The sequence below is a fragment of the Ictidomys tridecemlineatus genome, chromosome 15 (genome assembly GCF_052094955.1).
Source record: "Ictidomys tridecemlineatus isolate mIctTri1 chromosome 15, mIctTri1.hap1, whole genome shotgun sequence".
NCBI classification, from domain to species: Eukaryota; Metazoa; Chordata; class Mammalia; order Rodentia; family Sciuridae; genus Ictidomys; species Ictidomys tridecemlineatus.
In genome coordinates this window covers 13561874-13580554 of record NC_135491.1, presented here as the reverse complement: position 1 = coordinate 13580554, position 18681 = coordinate 13561874, and the positions used below count along the sequence as shown (strand labels likewise).

Below are 18681 nucleotides of genomic sequence, written 5' to 3'. Positions count from 1 at the left end.
GTGGCAGCCAGACAAAGGGTGACAGAGAGGGAACAACAAACCAACGGTGAAAGAAAACTGGCACAGGGCTGATCACACAGACACTCACCAAGGACAGAGGCAGAAGCAGATTTATTGTGGGGCCCCTGACAGGCTGCTTGGCCAGAGAGAGAAAGAGCAGCAACAACTCCCTCTTGAGGATTACCTTTTATAGATCAGAATCATGGCTGCCCCTTAGGGGCCGGTTTAGCCCTTGCGACTGACATAGCAAGCATCACCTGATTTTGCGGAAGACAAGTTACTGTTTCTTGGGAACAGAGATGGGCAAGAATTTATCTCTCAAGGAGACAATAGAGACCAGCAAGTTTCTATTCCTTGAGACTAAGAACAGTATTCATAAAGTCGGGGTGGGGAAAGGAAGATGGCTGTGGTTATGCCAACAAACCGAGCAACTCGTGGGCGCGGACCTGGCGCTTACAGGGTAATCGTGAAGGGCCCAGACGTCAGCGCTCCAGCAGGCGGAGCTGGAAAGGCCGTGGCAAATTACCCAGACCTGACCCCAACGGGGTCAGGTCGATGTCCTCGGGTTTCCCCAGCGGCTGCAACGAGAAGCTCTGTAGGATGGCGGTGAGGTAGAGGAAGAGCTCCATGCGTGCCAGCGATTCGCCGAGACACAGTCGGCGCCCTGGGAAGGGTGGGGAAGGAGCAGTGAGATAAAGGGGGCGAGGGGCTGCGCCCCCAATTTTTTGAGGAAAACATGAGGACATGAAGATAATGACTGGGGACATCAAAGACCTATGCAGCTAAAAGTTTGGGAAGGATGCCTTAAGTAAACTTCAGAACAGAATGAGTCAGCCAATGCAAGTGCAGCCTCCTGGGTTCAGATCCTGCTCTGTTAAGGCTGGTCTTGTGCTCTTGGAATGCCGCAATTTCCGGGTATTTGAAATGGGGATGATACTTGTAGCTTAGGAGGTTGTTGTGAAAGGTAAGTATAGGTATAGCAGTGAGAACATAATGCTCAATGTAAACAAAACCAAAAGCAAGCAAACAAAAACCCTTAATGTAACTCTAACCATGTACCATGCGCTCTCCAAGCTTTATACTATTCTTAATTAATCCTCCCAACAACTCCAAGGGGTGGGTCTTAATATTATCTGCATTTTATAGAAGTGGAAATTGAGGGGCTGGGGATACAGCTTAGTTGGTAGAGTGCTTGCCTTGCATGCACAAGGCCCTGGGTTCAATCCCCAGCATCAAAAGAATAAAAAAGGGAAACTTGAAAATTGTTATGAAAGAAGTTCATAACATAACCAAGGTCACACAGCTAGGAAGTGACTGGAGCTGGGGTGCAAACCCTGTGCAATCTGGCTGCAGAATTCAGTCATTACCCTTACAAATATTCTCAGAGGCAGCATCTGGCACACAGTAGGCACTGTGGTAATTTATCTATTATGACCCTCCTCCCGTTTTTCCTGTTACTGAGTAAAGGAGTGCCCCCCCACCCCAAGCAGGGTAACGAAAAACTGGAACCATTTAAACCGCGCCACCTAGTGGAAAGTCTGACAAATGACCACTCCCAAATTAAATTAATAATCTCCCCACCTCCCGCAACAAAGAGAATGTCTATCTGCCTATAGATGCGGAGTGGGTTTCTTTTTTGTGTGTGTGTGCTGGGGATTGAACCCATGTTGTGCATGTGAGGCAAGCACTCTACCAACTGAGCTATAGCCCCAGCCCCAGAAGCAGAGTTAAGGGAAGGAATAAGTATGTCTGTGCAGCCAAGTCTGAGGATGGGGTGGATAAAGAAGTGAGAGGCTTTGAAGAGCTTAATTAGGACTAGGGTTTAAAAGACTGTGGCCCTCACCAGCTGAAAAGGGCATGAAGGCAGGGCTCTTCTTGAAAGACTGATTGGCATCTAGGAAATGTTCGGGATTGAATTCCTGGGGTTTCAGGAACTGGCTGGGGTCATAGTGCACGGTGTTAAGGAGGGTGATGATATCTGTGCCCTGTGTGGGGAAAGGAGAAAGCGGAGTTAGTGGTATAAAAGAGCTGAGAGGTTTCCAAATTAGAGGTCCTGGGGACTGGGAAAAGGGGTGGAAGAGGGCATAGGACCCCATCTGGGGTTTTCAGTGATGTCTGCGAGAGGCTGTGTCGCTGGGGTCTGAGAAAGGAAGGAGCATCCCACCCTCCCTCGCCCTCCTTGTGAAAGCAGATGAGGGATTTCTGGGAAGGCAAAACGTCTCAGAGGGCAGTATTTGGCTACAGGGAGGAACCTCAGGATGAAGCCCTATATTCTGGAGATTTTTTGGGGGACCTTTACAGGGGATTGAATTCAGGGGCACTCGGCCACTGAGCGACATCCCCAGCCCTATTTTGTAGTATATTTAGAGACAGGGTCTCACAGAGTTGCTTAGCGTCTCGCAGCTGCTGAGGCTGGCTTTGAACTCGTGATCCTCCTGCCTCAGCCTCCCAAACCGCTGGAATTACAGGCGTATGCCACCGCGCCCGGCAATACTTGGGAGATTCTTGAGATGGGTCTTGTGGTAGGGAAGGGGTGTGAGGTTCAGGAAGGGGTCTTGTCCGCTATGATATGCGATGGGGGGTGCCTGGGAAGGGGTTGAAGTCTGGATTTATAATCTCAAATATCTGTTGCTAGGGCTCGTGATGCCAGTTGCTAAGGCTTGGGGAGTTGCCTGCCAGAGACTAAGGTACCCCTTGCTGGCTGCAAGAATAAGATGCTTCTTCCTAGGTTGCCCAAGGTCCTTTGCCAGGTGCCCAGCACACCTCAGGTATCAGGAAGCCGCGGAAGGCCGTGTCCCGAATGACGCGGTGGGGCAAGTTCATTGGGATAACATCTGCGAAACGCTGCACCTCGTGTATCACCGCATCTGTGTACGGCATGGCTGCGCGGTCCTCCAGGGTGGGCAGCCGGGAGCGTCCCACCACGCGGTCAATCTCCTCCTGCACGCGGGCTGGAGGTGGAGAGGGAAGACAGCGGAGGGTATCGGTAGGCGAGACTCAGCTGGGAACTGGCTGGAGTCGGCTCCAATCCTCCCATCGCGAGCCCCGCCCACTGCCGGGGGGCGTGTAAAGATCAGCCAGATCTTCAGGGCGGGGGTGGGGGTGGGTGCAAAACTTTGGTTTGGCGCAAGGGCTCCCGAGGGTGAGATTATGTGGTCAGGGCTTCAGGGATCCCAGTAGCTCAGGTCCCTGATGAGATTTCGGAAGAGGTGACAAGGACCTGGATGATTGATTGTTGGATCCAGTGGGCCACGGGCTGGAGACCAGGGGCGGGGACACATCATCCAGAGGAGGGGCTTGAGGAGGTGGAACGGCGGAAGGTGCTGTGTGGGCAGGTCAGTCTGTGTAGGAGGGGTTGGGGTCTTGGGCAAGCCAAGTGGCTGGAGCTTGGGGAGTGGCTCTGGGTGGGACTTCAAGGAAGAGCTCTGGGGCTGGATGCGAGCGGTGCAGGCAGGGTCACGACTATGCGGGAGGGATCTGGAGGAGGATTGGGCGCGCTGTGTGGACCCTAAGGGGTATGTGGTTGGGGTCGAGCTATGTGTGAGTTTGGTTTTCCCACCTAGACTCTGACCGACCCTCTGGATCGGGCCGGTTGGCTCGACGGCGCGGTGTGGGCAGGTCTCAGGGCTAGGTAGCTGCGGGCGCACCTTGAATTTTGGGGTATTTCATGAGGGCGAGGAAGGCGTGGCGCAGCGTGGTGCCCACTGTCTCTGTGCCTCCGAAGATCAGGTTTTGTGTGGTCATCAACAGGGTGTCCATATGGAAATGGCTCAGCGGGTTCTCTTTCTCCTACCCGGGTTGAGCGGTGGGGATATGAACCAGGACCAGATGCGTATTGTGGACTCAAAGTCCGAGCGACCCGTTCACCCCAGACTTGCGCAACTGATACTGGGTGCCAGTTCGGTCCCTCCTCTGTTTAACTTCCTTTCCTCAGGGGAGCTGGGGAGCGTGGAATGGCGGGGTAGGGAAAAATCTCTGCCGCAGGGCGGACAAATAACATTTTAGCACTTTAACAATCACTACAAGAGCTGATAATTGGTGGTGGCTCCGGGCAACAACCCTGAGCAGCCAGGTGCCCCAGCTTCTCCCGGAGAAACTCCCCCAGTCCTGCCCAATCTGGGATCTCTATGAGTTTGAGACAGGAGCAGCAGGAGGCATTCAGGTCAGGCCAGAGGTGGAATTTCCGGGCAGAGTTTACCTGTGCTATTTTGGTGAGGAAGCAATCTATGAAGTCCCGGGGAGAGTTGGGGTCTAGGGTGGCCTGGTGTTCGCGGACGCTGCCGGAGATGAGATCTCTCAGGTTCCCGAAGTTCTGGAAGATGCGTTGGTGCGGCCCAGGCACCCAGTCCAGGAGGCTCGGGAAGAGGTTGTACATCTGGAGAGCGGGCAGAGTTGGAGGGGCTTGGAAGAGCAGGCAGGGTATGTGTTCCGGGCTAAGTAGGGTAAGGCAAGTGAATTCGGTAGGCAAGGACGGGGCATTGAAGGGCAATCGAGTTCTGGAGAGGCTGGAGGGGAGTGGGATGGAGGGACAGGGGAAGGGGGCTGGGTGCCTTCTTGAATCCTGTAACTCGGAGGCAGGGTCAGAAGGAAAGCGCATGACCAGTCAGGGCCTACTGACGTCTTATCCCCAGGTACCCCTAAACCCTGTGGACCACGCCCCCTCCCACCCCCGCTGCCACTCTATTTCCCGGCAGGACTCAGTCTTGCTGACCTCGCCCCAGGGGCTGCTCATGATTTGAAAGTTGTCATTGATGACGTGGATGATGGTGAGCAGACGCTCATCGTCGTAGTCGAAACGTTTGCCGAAGATCACCGAACAGATAATGTTGGACACTGAGCGGCTCAGCATAAACAGGGGGTTGAAGGGCTCACCTGAGGTCGAGAGGTGGAATGCGTCAGGGGCCTAGCTCTGGGGACTCAAACGCACCAGACCATGGTGCAGCAGACACAGCTCTAATTTGCATAGCCTCTGACCCAACCATGATACCGTCTTGCAGCCTAACACCTCAAGTACTTCATAAGGCAACAGCTAGCATAGAACCCACAACATCCTGCAGTTCCGCATCCACTTCAATACTCAGCAACAGAACAGGCTATTCCCGGTGACAGTACACCACACACACAATACAGCACAGTGCAATCATCAGGCATCACAGAAAACATAGACACTGCCATAAAACACCCTGTAAATACAATCACAATACATGCCAACACACACAACTACACGTAGCGATTTAGAAACTACACACAGCCCACTCAGAAACATTCCAAGACATGGTAACAATATACTTAAACACATAATACCAGCTCACAGCTAAATCTTCCTTTGACACAATGCACAACAATAAAACACAGCAACCCAGCAGACAGTAGAGAACACAGGATGTGACATCACAACACACATAACCAGGCAACCGAAGAGAAGACACACCATGCACACCAACACGACATCTTTGGCAGGACAGCAGATAATACTGCAATACCACATATCAATCATGGCATGATAACACTACAATCTTATCCAGAAATAACCCAAAGAATCACACCTAACACCCCACAATCCAACAACCAGACTACAGAAAACATTATACAAGCAGCACATTTCAACAAAGTAGCCAAGACACAATAGGACAGGCCAGAAAACCAGGTCTGGGATTAGATAGACTTAGTTTGAAACTGGCTTCTTAGTCTTTATGTGACCTGGGCCAACTGATTCCTGTTTCTGAGCCTCAATTTTCACATCTATACAATGGGCTCAATGACAGTCCTCATGAGATTGTTATAAGTTAGTGACTTGGGAAGTCCTTAGTTAAGGTCTGGCCCAATATGAGGCTGTTACAAACTGTGGTGCTATGATGGATTGACTAATGATCACCCCAAAGATGTCCACATTCCTGTTCCTAGAACCTGAGAATGGAAATTTACTTTACTTGGAAAAAAAAAAAAGACTTTTTTTTTTTTTTTTGTACTGGGAATTGAATCCAGGGCAGTTTATTACTGAGCCAAATCCCAGCCCTTTTAATTTTGAGACAGAACCTTGCTAAGTTGCAGAGGCTGACCTGACTCAGCCACCCAAGTCACTTGGATTACAGGTGTGCACCACTGCACCATAAATTAAGGATTTTGCAGCCATAAATTAAGGATTTTGAGATGAGAAGATGACTCTGGATTGCCCAGGTGGGCCCAATGTTTTTTATCAGGCTCCTTAGAAGAGGAAAGTAGGTGAATTTAAATAAATAAGGGTTATGTAATAAGAGAGAGATTGGAAGCTGCTACTACCTTTTATGGCTTTGAATATAGAGGAAGGTCCTAGTAATGCAGAAACTAGAAAAGGCCAGGACACGAATGGTATCCAAAACCTTCTCAAGGAGTGCAGCCCTGCTGACCCACTGTCTACTTCAGACCTACAGAAATATAAGAGAATGAATATGTATTGTTTTAAGCCACTACATTTGTGGCAATTTTTTACAGCAGCAATAAGAAATTAACATGGAGCTGGGCATGGGTGGCCCACCCAATATTTCTAGCAACTCAGGAGGCTGAGACAGGAGGATCATGAGTTCAAAGCCAGCCTCAGCAATTTAGTGAGTCCCTAAGCAACTTAGCAAGAAACCTGTCTCTAAATAAAATATAAAAAAGGTCTGGGAATGTGACTCAGTGGTTAAATGCCCCTGGGTCAAGCCCTGATTCCAAAAAAAGAAGAGAGAAATTAATATGTCCTTAGCTAAAGTTCTAGCCTGGAGCAGGAGGAGAGAGGAGGACAAGACAGGGCAGAAGAGAAGGTAGACATGAGCAAAGCAGGATATATGTGTGCACAGAAATGTCACAGTGGAACCCATCAAGATGTACAATGAGTGTGATAATAATTATAATAAAATAAATTAATAAGGCAGCTATTGTGATTTCACTTACATTGTATCATTTAATTCCTTAACTATCACCTGCCACATTATTATTTTTGCCCAAAGCTAGTAAGACTTGAAAATCAGGGTAGAGGGCTATCTAGCAATCTGTGCCTCAGTTTTCTCTCCTGCAAAATGGGGCTGATTACAGGACCTGCTTCCTAAGCTTGATTGATTTTTTTTTTGTACTGAGGATTGACCCTTGTAATATTTTACCTCTGAACTATATTTCCAGCCCTTTAAATTAAAAAAAAGTTTTGGCACTAGGGATTGACCTCAGGGACACTTATCACTGAGCTAAGTCCTTGGCCTTTTTTTTTTTTTTTTTGTATTTTTTATTTTCAGGGAGGTTCTTACTAAATTGCTTAGGACCTTGATAAAGTTGCTGAGGCTGGCCTTGAACTTGTGATTCTCTTGGCTCAGCCTCCCAAGTCTCTGGGGATACAGGTGTGCAACACTGCACTTGGCTTTTAAAAAGTTTTGAGACAGAGCCTCACTGGATTGTGCAGGCTGGTCTTGAACTTGAAATCCTCCTGTCTCAGCCTCCCTCACAAGAAACTGGGATTACATTTGTGAACATTGCACTTGGCCCCTTGACTGATTTTTCAAAGAGGATATTCAAAGTTCTTGCAAAAGTCCTGGCATATGGTGGGCATTGTGTTAGTTTTGGTTATTTATGTTATTTTATTTATTTATGTATCTTTTTGTGGTGCCGGGATCAACCCAGGGCATGCTTGACAAGTGTGCTATGGCATCTCCAGATCTCTGTTTTTTTTTTTTTTTTTTTTTTTTGTAACTTTGTTTCATAGGTCAGAGCTGTCAGCCTGGGTTTCTATCCCAACTCACTCTCTGGGCATGTGACTTAACCTTTCTGGGCCTCTTCTTCTTCACTTGGAATAACACTGATTTTGTATGGTTGCTGGTGGGTGAAGCACAGAAAGAGTTATCACAATGCTTGGTATCCAGTAAGCACTCAATAAATGACATTAGCTTATTGAATATGGACTCAAGTGTCAGACATAGATTTAAATCCTGACTCCTCGGCTTACTGGCTTGGTTACTCCAAGGTACTTGCTTAACTGCTCTGTGCCTCTATTTCCTCATATGCAAAATGGATTATTCTAAAGCTTACGGGGCTCATGTGTCAAAATGTGCTAGCATACAGCTCTGTAGGTGAGTTCTTAAGAATGTCATCATCAGCTGGGTGTGGTGGTGCACTCCCAGCAGCTCAGGAGGCTGAGGAAGGGGGATTGCATTCAAACCAGCCTCAGCAAAAGTGAGGCATAAAGCAATTCAGCGAGACCCTGTCTTTAAATTACATAAAATACAAAAAAGGGCTGGGGATGTGGCTCAGTGGCCTGAGTTCAATCCATGGTACCCACCTCCCCGCAAAAAGAATGTCATCATCATCGTCGTCTACCAGGATTATACAAACCATCATACCTAGAGGTACACAGAGCCACAAGCAGACCCACCTCCAGTGGGCACCATGCTCATTGTGGGCCAAGTGAAGGAGCTCTGGGTTCACATCATGCTCTGGTACCTGGCGGCCCTGCCCACTCGTGATGGATGGGAACTGGGAGTGCAGACTGCATTCAGGGACCCTGACCTTCAGTTTTCCGCAGTTCCTCCAGCAGGAAGCCGCCTTCCTCCAGGATCCGCTCCTCAATGCTCCTCTTCCCCATCCCGAAGTTCCGCAGAATCTGGACAGAGAACCTTCTCAGGACCTTCCATCGTTCGCCATTGGAGAAGGCGATGCCTGGGGAAAAGAAGAAGGGCCAGCTCCACTCGTAACTCATCTCCAAGACGACTGTCAGCAGACCCCTTCCTGATGTTTGGAATTTCCCCTGCCCCTTCCAGCCAGCCCTCCCTGACCCTTCAGGCTGGGTCAGGTGCCTCCCTTGAACTTCCATGGGCTCTGGGCTTGCCTCTCCGTGGTCCTGATCTCTCTACCTCTGTTTCCCTCTTTAAGGGATCTGGTCCCTTTGGGGGACCCGTGACAGCACTGTCTGTTGATGAGGTCATCTTCTTCATTGAACTGGGAGGGAAGGATGAGGGCCCATGTTAGTCAGCAGCGTGACCTTGACATTGCCCAGTGCAGATCCTGTTACATGGGTAGTGCTGGGGTTGCTTATTGCTCACTGAATGTGCAAATACGAGAGTTAAGCAAGAACAGTGAACCCTAGGGCACCAGGAACATCCCAGAATGAGCGTGAACTCTGGGTCCCTGCCCTGTTCTTGTAAGTCCTCTGGTCTTCCTAGAACACTCTACCCCTGGTCTTCTTCTGACTCTTCATCTTCATCGTTCGGATCTCAGGTTTTGGTTCCTTTCCTCCAGGAAGCCTTCCCTGGCTCCTCTCTCCCTGGTCAGGTCAGGTCTGGCCTCCCCAGCTCCCAGGCTGCCCTGATCCCTGCCCTGAGCACTCTGGGATGTCATAGTCTAGTGATGGCCTGTGTTGCCTACTGATCTGGAAGCTGCAAGAGGATAAGGACTTGGATTTTTTCCCCTTTGTCTCTGATTTCTCTTACATACCAGAGAACTCAATGTAAAGAAGAAAGAGAGAGGGACTGGGGCTGGGGCTCAGGGGAAATGCTCTTGTTCCGCATGAGTGAGGCACTGGGTTTGGTCCTCAGCACCACATAAAAATAAATAAATAAAAAATAAAATCAAGGTATTGTGTCCTTGAATTTCACTTACAGTGTATCATTTAATTCTTTAACTATCACCTGCCACATTATTATTATTTTTACCCAAAGCCAGTAAGACTTGGAAATCAGAGTAGAGGGCTATTTAGCATTCTGTGCCTCGGTTTTCTCTCCTGCAAATGGGGCTGATTAAAAAAATACACATTTTTTTTTAAAAAGGTATATCAAAAACTAAAAAAAAATTTAAAAAGGAGAGAGAGAAGCCCTATAGTATGTTTCTTTGCATTGTATTCATTGTCTCATTGATTCTTTGTAACCATCTTTTCTTTGTAGCCGACTGAGGGTCAGAGAAGGGAGGCCATTTGTCCAAGGCTTGTACTCGACTAGTAAGTGGCAGAACCCTGCTGTCCTGTTCTGTGCTGTGTATTGTCTGATTGCTTGTTGGCTATTTTTTTTTTTTAGTAACAAATGGTGTATGCATTCAGAAGTTTTCTGTACAGAAGCAGTAAGATGACTTTCTCAAGTGCCCTGTCTGCCACCTCCTTGCATCTGGTATACCTTGACAGATGAATTTATAAGATCAAGCCCAGGCTGGGTGCAATGGTGCACGCCTGGGATCCCAGTGGCTCAGGAGGCTAAGGCAGGAGAACTGCAGGTTTAAAGCCAGCCTCTGCAACTTAAGGAGGCTCTAAGCAACTTAGTGAGAACTTGTGTCAAAAGAAAAAATAAAAAGGGCTGGGGTTGTGGTTCAGTGGTTAACCTGGGTTCAATCCCTGGTTTTAAAAAAAAAAATCAAGCCCAGGGAAGGGGAATGAAGAGTAGAAAGTGTATTTAATACATGGTAGTTGAACTTTATCAGAGCTCTCTGATTCCAAGTTTGGGTCAACTGGGATTCATCCTGTGCAGGGGGAGCTTTAGGCATTCTTTAGGGGGAGTGTAGTAGAGGATGCAAGCCTCCAGGCCCCTTCTAAATTGGAGAAGCTTCCCCCCTAATTTATAGTGCCTTGTCACATAGTTTCCTTTTTTGGGGGTGGAAACTTGGGGATTGAACTCAGGGGCACTCTACCACTGAGCCACATCCCCAGCCCTATTTTATATTTTATTTAGAGACAGGGTCTCACTGAGTTGTTCAGGGCCTCTCTAAATTGCTGAGGCTGGCTTTGAACTCATGATTCTCCTGCTAACCTGATGAGATTACAGGTATGCACCACTGTGCCTGGCTAGTTTCCTTAAAAAAATTTTTTTTCCTTACTGTTTTTGGTTCTAGGGATTGAATCTGGGGGTGCTTAGCCACCGAGCAACATCCCCAACCCTTTTTGCTTTTTATTTTAAGACAAGATCTTGCTAAGTTGCTTGGGGCCTCACTAAGTTGCTGAGGCTGGCTTTGAACTTTTGATCTTCCTGTCTCAGCCTCCCGAGTCACTAGGATTATAGATTGTATCACCATGCCCAGCACATAGAGATTTTTGTTTAAAAAGGAGATTGAAAACCATAAACATAGGTGATTTCAAAGCCTAAGGAGGGCAGAATATTGTCACAGGAGAGGTTTGGAGAAAATGGTGTAGGTTGCTGGTTGGTGGGGACAGAGCTGGTCATGGGTTGGAATGAAGGTGACAATGGTATATGAGGGGAGATTATGAGACTGATGATAAATTGGGTTTGAGGCTGGTGATAGAGATGGAGTTGGGGGAAATGAGAAGGACCAGTAGATTAGTCATGAGTTAGAGCTTGGGGTCAGGTAGATCTGTGATGGGGTTGGTTTTGGTGATGGTAGAGGGATGAAGGTTAAGAATGGAGACTGGGGATGGGGTTAATGGGGATTGGGACTGGGATAAAGTGGATCCTGGGGACTGGGCCTAGATGACTTGGCTGCTTGACTGGTTGGAAACTAGGTGATGTGGTCTGAATAGAGGTAGGGATTTGGATGAGAATGGGGTTGGGTTAGATGAACACGGGCATTGGTATGGAGATATAATTCAAGATGGTGGAGGGATTTGGAGCTGGGGAAGGTGGGACAAACTTCACCCTAAAGAAGGACTGTCTGGCTCCATCCTACTTGGTGTCATCAGTGAGATCCGTGACCCTGAGTGTCACCAAGATTAGGATCAGAGTCGTGCACTCTTATTTCTTCCCTAAATGTGGAAGAGATGAGAGGAGAGGAGGAGATGGGAAGCAGGCTTACCATTGCCCTTAGTGAAGTTGAAAAAAACAGGGTATTCCCCTCGGCCGCTGAACTCCTCCCCTTGATCCACAAGGGCTTCCTTCACAGCTTCGTACCCGCTGAGGACTACCACCCGCCTGGGCCCCAGGTACACTGTGTATACGGAGCCATACTTCTTGCTCAGCTGGGGCAGAAAGCAGAGGTTATGGGAGGCTCTAGGGCCCTGGACCCCCCTCCGCCCATGGCAGGCCTCTGCACCTTGGTGAGGGAGGTCAGCAAGTCTTGGGAGCGAAGCTGCAGCAGATTTCCCAGAAGCGGGAGGGGTCTGGGTCCCGGGGGCAGTTTCCCTTTGCCTCTTGAGCTTTGGGTCAGGAAGAGGCAGACGAGAGCCAGGAGCAGGAGCAGGACGGCTGTGCTCATACTGTCCATGGTGAAGGCAGCCACGGATGTCCGGAGGGCAGGGCTAGGGAGAGAGTGGGGTCCCTTCACTCTTCATCTCCTTCTGGAATTTTCCTCCCCCAGATCCTGGAAATGGGGGCAAGTAGAGAAAAGACAGGAAGAAGAAAGAGAGCTAGGGAGAGATGGAGGGATGAAGACGAAGGAGAAAGAAAGGGGATGAAGATGGGCATGGAGACACAAAATATATAGACAGACGACAGACAGACAACAGATAACAGATGGCAAGAGAAACAGAGACAGAGACAAGAGATATAGAGACAGAGACCGAGAGAGATACGGAGAGATACACACAGGTAGTGAGGGACACAGAAAAACAGAGAGTAATATCTTTATATCCTTAGATGTCTATCTATCATCTATCTGTTTATCAATCATCTGTCAAGATTCTCTCACAGGAGACAGTGCTAATGACAGAGACACAAATCAAGACACAGAGTCAGGCAGAGAGAACATCACAGACAGGGACTGACGCAGACTAGAGAAAGAGGCAGAACTGGAGAGGCACAGAGAGACGAGGCGAAAAGACAGAGTTGTGCACTCCCTGGCTGACACAGGTGGAGGCTGCAGGATAGATACAGGAGGGAGGGAGGGGGCACTCAGAAGAGAGAGCAACAGGCACAGGGACGCGTGCACACACACACCCGTGGACTCCCTAGAGGTCCCAGTGTCCCCTACTCAGGGCCCTTTACCTGTTGTGGGACAGCTGAAGTGTGTTCTGGAGCTCTGGTTGTGCTTGGAGAAGCTGCTCTTAAGTTGCCTCTGTTCACACCCCTCCTTCGCTCCACCCCCTTCCCTGGTCCTCCGGGTGAGGTGGACCTTCCCATCTTTCCACCTTCCCACCTTCTCACTCTACCCTTCACGTGGCCCCTGGGCTCCCGGCCAGTGGGTGGGGGCTGCACCTTGGGAACCCTCCTCCTCCTGCAGGGGCCTCTGGCCTCAGGCTGACCTCAGCTTCCCTCATTGTGGCCTGAGATGGTTGTTTGCCCTGGAATGGAGCAAAGGTTCCCTTCTGGGGCCAGGAGGGGTGGGGTGAGGTTGCGGGGCTTTGGCAAAATGATGGGCCTGAGTCCCTCTGGTATTTTGGGTGCTTGGTTCTGTTTCTCTGGGTTCAAGTCCAACTCTGGCACTGACTGGTGGTGAGACACTGGGCCAACACCTTACCTTCTCTGGAGTTTTCTCAGGTCTGGGGGTGGGGTCTATTTTTTATAGCTCTCTCCCCGCCCCCAGTTCTCCATCTCTTAGGTTTTATCTCTGAGATGGTGAATGTCTCACTTTGCCGTTGTCTCGAAGATCTCTGCCACCGAGTCTTTTTGTCTCAGTGTCTCGGTCTCTATTCCCTCTCCCTGTGTGCCTCTGGGTCCCTGTCTTCCCTTCTTTCTTTCTTACCTCATCTCTTTCTCGATTAGTAAGTCCCTCTCCTGTAGTGTCTTTCTCTCTTGCTTCCGTGACTCAGACTGCAGCCAGGGTGACTGAAGCCAGGATGGAGTTGAAGGACAGTTAGAGGGACGGGCAGCTGGAAGCCACAGGGAGGAAGGCCTCAGACTTGAATGACTGGCCTCCCCCTTCTCTCCTCCAAGTTCATGTACTGTCTTCCTGCCCTTCTCAGCTCCCCTGAGCCATGTCTATTCTTGGCTCCTGTCTTAGAAACTGGCCCTCGTTACCCAACTTCTGTTCATGTCAGAAGGGCAGATTGTCAAAAGCAGAGCTGGGGTGGGGTGGGAGAAAGAGGCCAGGGGTCTGGGAGTCCCAGTGGAGGTGTGGGTGGCTCCCTGGGCCTCTGGGTGTGCCCAGAATCTGCTGTTCCTATGGGGTGGGGGAGGAAGTGCTAGGAGGGCCTGGGGAATTTGACACTCTGGTCCCAGGCACATGGTGAGGTGCTGTGCGGGCAATGCTATTGTTCAAGTCCAGGACAGGCCGGTTAGGGCAGGTTCTGGGAGAGGCGTGAAGGCTTGGTTATGGAATTACACACCTTCAATTTCCCTTGGCATCACCTCTTACTTCTGAGAAGGGTGCAGGGCTGGATCTATTCCAGCCCCACGAACAGCTTTTCCCTGACCCTGGAGCTGGGCTGAGAGGTGCCTAATGAAACTGCCTCATTGGGGAAACCAGGAACTCACCAGAAGGAGATTTTTTGGGGGCTTTCAGTTCTTAGAGTCTGACTTGCTCCCCACTACAGAGGGAATGGGGCCAAGGAGTTGTGTAATGCAGTTGACATCTGGGGCCTGATAATTCAAGTGGGAGGCTGTGCCCTGCAGGGTTGCGTGTTTAGCACCATCCCTGGCTTCCAGAAGCCCTTTCACCAACTCTCTCTCAAGCTGTGGCAATTAAAAATGGCTCCTGACATTACTGAATGTCCCTTTAGGGGAAAAAATTAACCCAGTTGAGAACCATTGTTATACTAGACCCGAACAAAGCAGACCCAAAGGTGGCTCTTTTTTTCCCCCAGAAGATTTTATCCATTTTAATTTTATTTTTGTGATTTATGAAGAGTACCTTATTTGGAAATGCTTTTTTAAAAGTATATATATTAATTGTAGATGGACACAAATCACTTATTTTATTTTTACCTGGTGCTGAGGCTGGAACCCAGTGCGTAACATGTGCCAGGTGAGCGCTCCATCCTTGAGCTACAGCCCCACGCTCTTTATTTATTTTTTATTTTTTATTTTTGAGAGAGAAAGAGAGAGAGAGAGAGAGATTTTTTTTTTTTTTTTTAGTTTTCTGTGGACACAACATCTTTGTATGTGGTGATGAGGATGGAACCCAGGCCGCACGCATGCCAGGCGAGCGAGCTACTGCTTGAGCCACATCCCCAGTCCCCCACGCTCTTTATTTGGATCTTGATTCTAGAGGCTGGGAAGCCCAAGAACATGGCATTTGGCATCAACTGATGAGGTTTCCCCTATATCTTTTTATTGGTGCATTATAATCATGCATTGTGGGGGTTGTTGTTATATATTCACACATGTGTGCAATATAAAGATATAATTGGGTCAAAATCGATTCCCAATATTTTCCCTTTTCTTCTCCTTCTTCCTCTTACTGGTCCCCTTCCTCCATCCTTTGGGTCTCCCTCTTATTTTCGTGAGATCACCTCTTCACCTCCTACTGATTTTTTCCCCTTTTTCCTCTCTAGTTTCCAGATATGAGTGAAAACCTATGACCCTTGACTTTCTGAGTTTGGCTTAGTTTGCTTAACACAATTCTCTAAAGTTTCATCCTTTTTCCAGCAAAAATATCATTTCATTCTTCTTTATGACTGAATAAAACTCCATTGTGCATATATCCCACATTTTCCTTAACCTATTCATCCATTGGTGGACACTTAGGCTGGTTCCATGTTTGACTGTTGTGAATTGTGCTGCCATAAACCTGGGTATGCAGGTATCACTATAGTATGTTGAGGTCAATTCTTTTATTTTTTATTTTTTAGTTGTAGTTGAACACAATACCTTTATTTTATTAATATATTTTTATATGGTGCTGAGGATCAAACCCAGGGTCTTGCATGTGCAAGGCGAGCACTCTACTGCTGAGCCACAATCCCAGCCCTAATTCTTTTTTTAAAAATACTTTTTAGTTATACATGGACACAATGTCTTTATTTTGTTTATTTTTATGTGGTGCTGAAGATCAAACCCAGATGCCTCACATGTGCAAGCAAACACTCTGCACTGAGCCACAACCCAAGCCCGACTTTAATTCTTCATGATTATACTAAGGAGTGGTCTACCTGGGTCATATGGCGTTTCCATTCCTAATCTTTTGAGGAGCCTCCATAGTGACTTCCACAGTGGTTGTACTAATTTATAATCCCACCAACAATGTAAAAGTGTTCCTCTTCTCCATATCCTCTACGGTATTTATTATTTTCAAATACCTTTATTTTATTTGTTTATTTTTGTCTGTGGTGCTGGAGATCAAACCCAGTGCCCCATGTGTGCAAGCTCTCTATCACTGAGCCACAATCTCAGACCTTATTGTTTGTATTCTTAATGACTGCCATTCATCTGGAGTGAGATTAAAATCTCACTATTATTTTGATTTGCTTTTTCCTAACTGCTAACTATGTTGAATATTTTTTCATATATTTGTTGACCATTTGTATTTTTTCTTTTTTTTAAGAGAGAGAGAGAGAGAGAGAGAGAGAGAGAATTTTTTAATATATATTTTTTTAGTTTTCAGTGGATACAACATCTTTGTTTGTCTGTGGTGCTGAGGATCGAACCCGGGCCACACGCATGCCAGGCGAGCGCGCTACACCGCTTGAGCCACATCCCCAGCCCCTGTATTTTTTCTTTGGAAAAATACCTGTTTGCTTCATTTTACCATTTATTAATTGGATTACTTATTTTTGCTATTGAGGATTATTATTATTATTATTATTTTGGTACTGGGGTTTGAACCCAGCGGTGCCTAAACTCTGAGCCACATACCCAGCCCTTTTTATTTTTTATTGAGACAAGATCTCACAAACTTGCTTAGAGCTTCACTAAATTGCTGAGGCTGTCTTTGAACTTTGGACCCTCCTGCCTCAGCCTCCTGAGCTGCTGGGATTTACAGGTGTGTGCCACCACACCCAGCAAATTTTTTGAGTTCTTTTTATACTCTGGATATCAATTCTCTGTCAAAAAAGTAGCTAGCAAAGATTCTCTCCCATTATGGAGGTTCTGTCTTCACATTCTTGTTTTCTTTCCTAAGTAGAAGCTTTTAAATTTGATGCCATCCCATTTATTAACTCCTGATATTATTTCCCGAGTTTTAGGGGTCCCATAGAGAAATTCTTTGTCTGTTTAATTCCTAGGTCTTTGATCCATTTGAGTTGACTGTTAGGGATCCAGTCTTATTCTTCTGCATATGGACTAGCTTCCCCAGGACTGTTAAAAAGCCTTTTTTTTTTTTTTTTCCCCTCCAACATATGTTTTTGGTACTTTCCCTCGGACTCTTCTTGGTCCCTCAACTCTTACGCCTCTAAAAGGCTCTTCTCTCACCTCTCTCTTTGTTGATGATCCCATTTCTTATTTCTCAGAGATAATAGCAGCGATCAATCAATCTGTCTCACCCCACCGCTGTGCTGGCCTCCTACCAGCATCTGGGTGACATATGAGGCCTTCCTTCCAGTTTCCACCTTGACGGAGCCCCTCCCTGCTCAAACCCCACCCCACCAACCAGAGGACTTTCTTCCCTTGACTTTTCTTATGCTTTGTGTGGATGAGTTATTGTCTGTGTATATTCTTTTGGAGGTAGAATGTACATAATGATGAAATACATAAATCTTAAGCAAACACTTCCTGAATGTTGAGTGCATATGTGTGTGTAGTTCAAATCCCTAGGAAGATAATAGAATTCTACAGGTTGACTGTATCATCATTTTTTTTTTTTTATTTTACCTGTGAACGGGATTTTTTTTTTTTTCCAGTTTTTGGCCCTAAGCTGCTCTGAACAGCCTTCTACAGATCCTTCTGAAATTGTGCATTTAGTTTTTTTGGGGGGTACAAAATAGAATTATTGGATGACAAGTTATATTTTAGCCTTAGGAGAGCCTGAGTAGGGGTCTACCAGCTGCTCTGCTTTCCTTCTACGGCTTCCTGGAAAAGCACGCCCCCACTGTGACTCCACCAGCTGCATGTTTTTATGGCAGCTCCAAGTTCAAGCTGGGGCTTTGAGCATTCCAAGACACTGATAAAATCTGGGCACTTAGCTTGTTGCCCAAACACTGACAGAATCTGGTTGAGGCTCTGAGCCAATTTGCTGAAACCGTCAGATAAACTCCACACACTGACCCCAAGGAGTCACATAGGAGTCAGAGTATGGAATACCTGAGGATATGTAAGAAGGACATCTTTCTCTTGCTGTCCTTGATGAGGGCACTGTAGCCCACTCTGTAAGTAAGTTCCCCTAATGCATGCTTGGGACGGATCCCCTGTCTTTGGAATCTTGACCACCTGTATTGGATGGTTTAGGGCACTGCCTGGTGGGAACACTCCTTTGCCCCTCTTCTGGGGTGACTCCATCAGTAGTTGTGGGGGTGGGGATGAGACAACTGATGTAGATAGCAGGATGCCAAAGAAAGGAACTGGGGAAAAGAGGAATGGGCCAGAGAGACCTGGGGAGGCTGCAGGGCCTATGAGGGGGCTCTGTGACCTGCTTGCTAGATGACTGCAGGCTGCCTGGGGAATGTGGAGGTGCTCCAAGCGCCACAGCAGGCTTGTCAGATGCTCATCTGGCGGCTGAGAGAGAGGTGCTCAAGTTAAAGGGAGAATTAGTATTTCTTCTAAAAGAATTTTACCTGCAATGTTGGCTGTAGCTCTTTGGCATGGAAATGCTTCGACCATGAAAAAACAGACAAACCATTATCAAAACATATTTGTATCCTTGGGATGGGGATAGTTGGATAAAGTCTATTGGTGTACTTCAAAGGGTCCAAAAGAAAACGTCTGTATCCTTGTGAGCTACGTCATCATGGCTTACCGGGATTATGTTTAGGACATATTTGGCATTTTAAATATACTT

At 47.6% G+C, this 18681-nt stretch overlaps 1 protein-coding gene across 4 annotated transcripts; it reads right to left on the bottom strand.

Moving 5' to 3' along the window:
• Positions 1-92: 92 nt before the first annotated feature.
• On the bottom strand, positions 93-13712 carry LOC101966550 (cytochrome P450 2F5). Of its 4 annotated transcripts, none has more exons than XM_078032041.1 (10): positions 13555-13712; positions 11968-12172; positions 11731-11893; positions 8512-8661; positions 4712-4872; positions 4199-4375; positions 3648-3789; positions 2764-2951; positions 1844-1985; positions 93-664 (listed from the first exon to the last, which is right to left on the bottom strand). In XM_078032041.1, exons 1-10 carry the CDS (start codon positions 13557-13559, stop codon positions 483-485), a joined length of 1515 nt encoding a protein of 504 aa, XP_077888167.1. In that variant the 5' UTR covers positions 13560-13712; the 3' UTR covers positions 93-482. The 4 variants fall into 4 exon arrangements, with proteins under 4 accessions (XP_077888167.1, XP_013218862.1, XP_013218861.2 ...); XM_013363408.4 differs by lacking the exon at positions 13555-13712 and adding an exon at positions 12858-12997; XM_013363407.4 differs by lacking the exons at positions 11731-11893; positions 13555-13712 and adding an exon at positions 12858-13519.
• Between the last annotated feature and the right edge of the window lie 4969 nt (positions 13713-18681).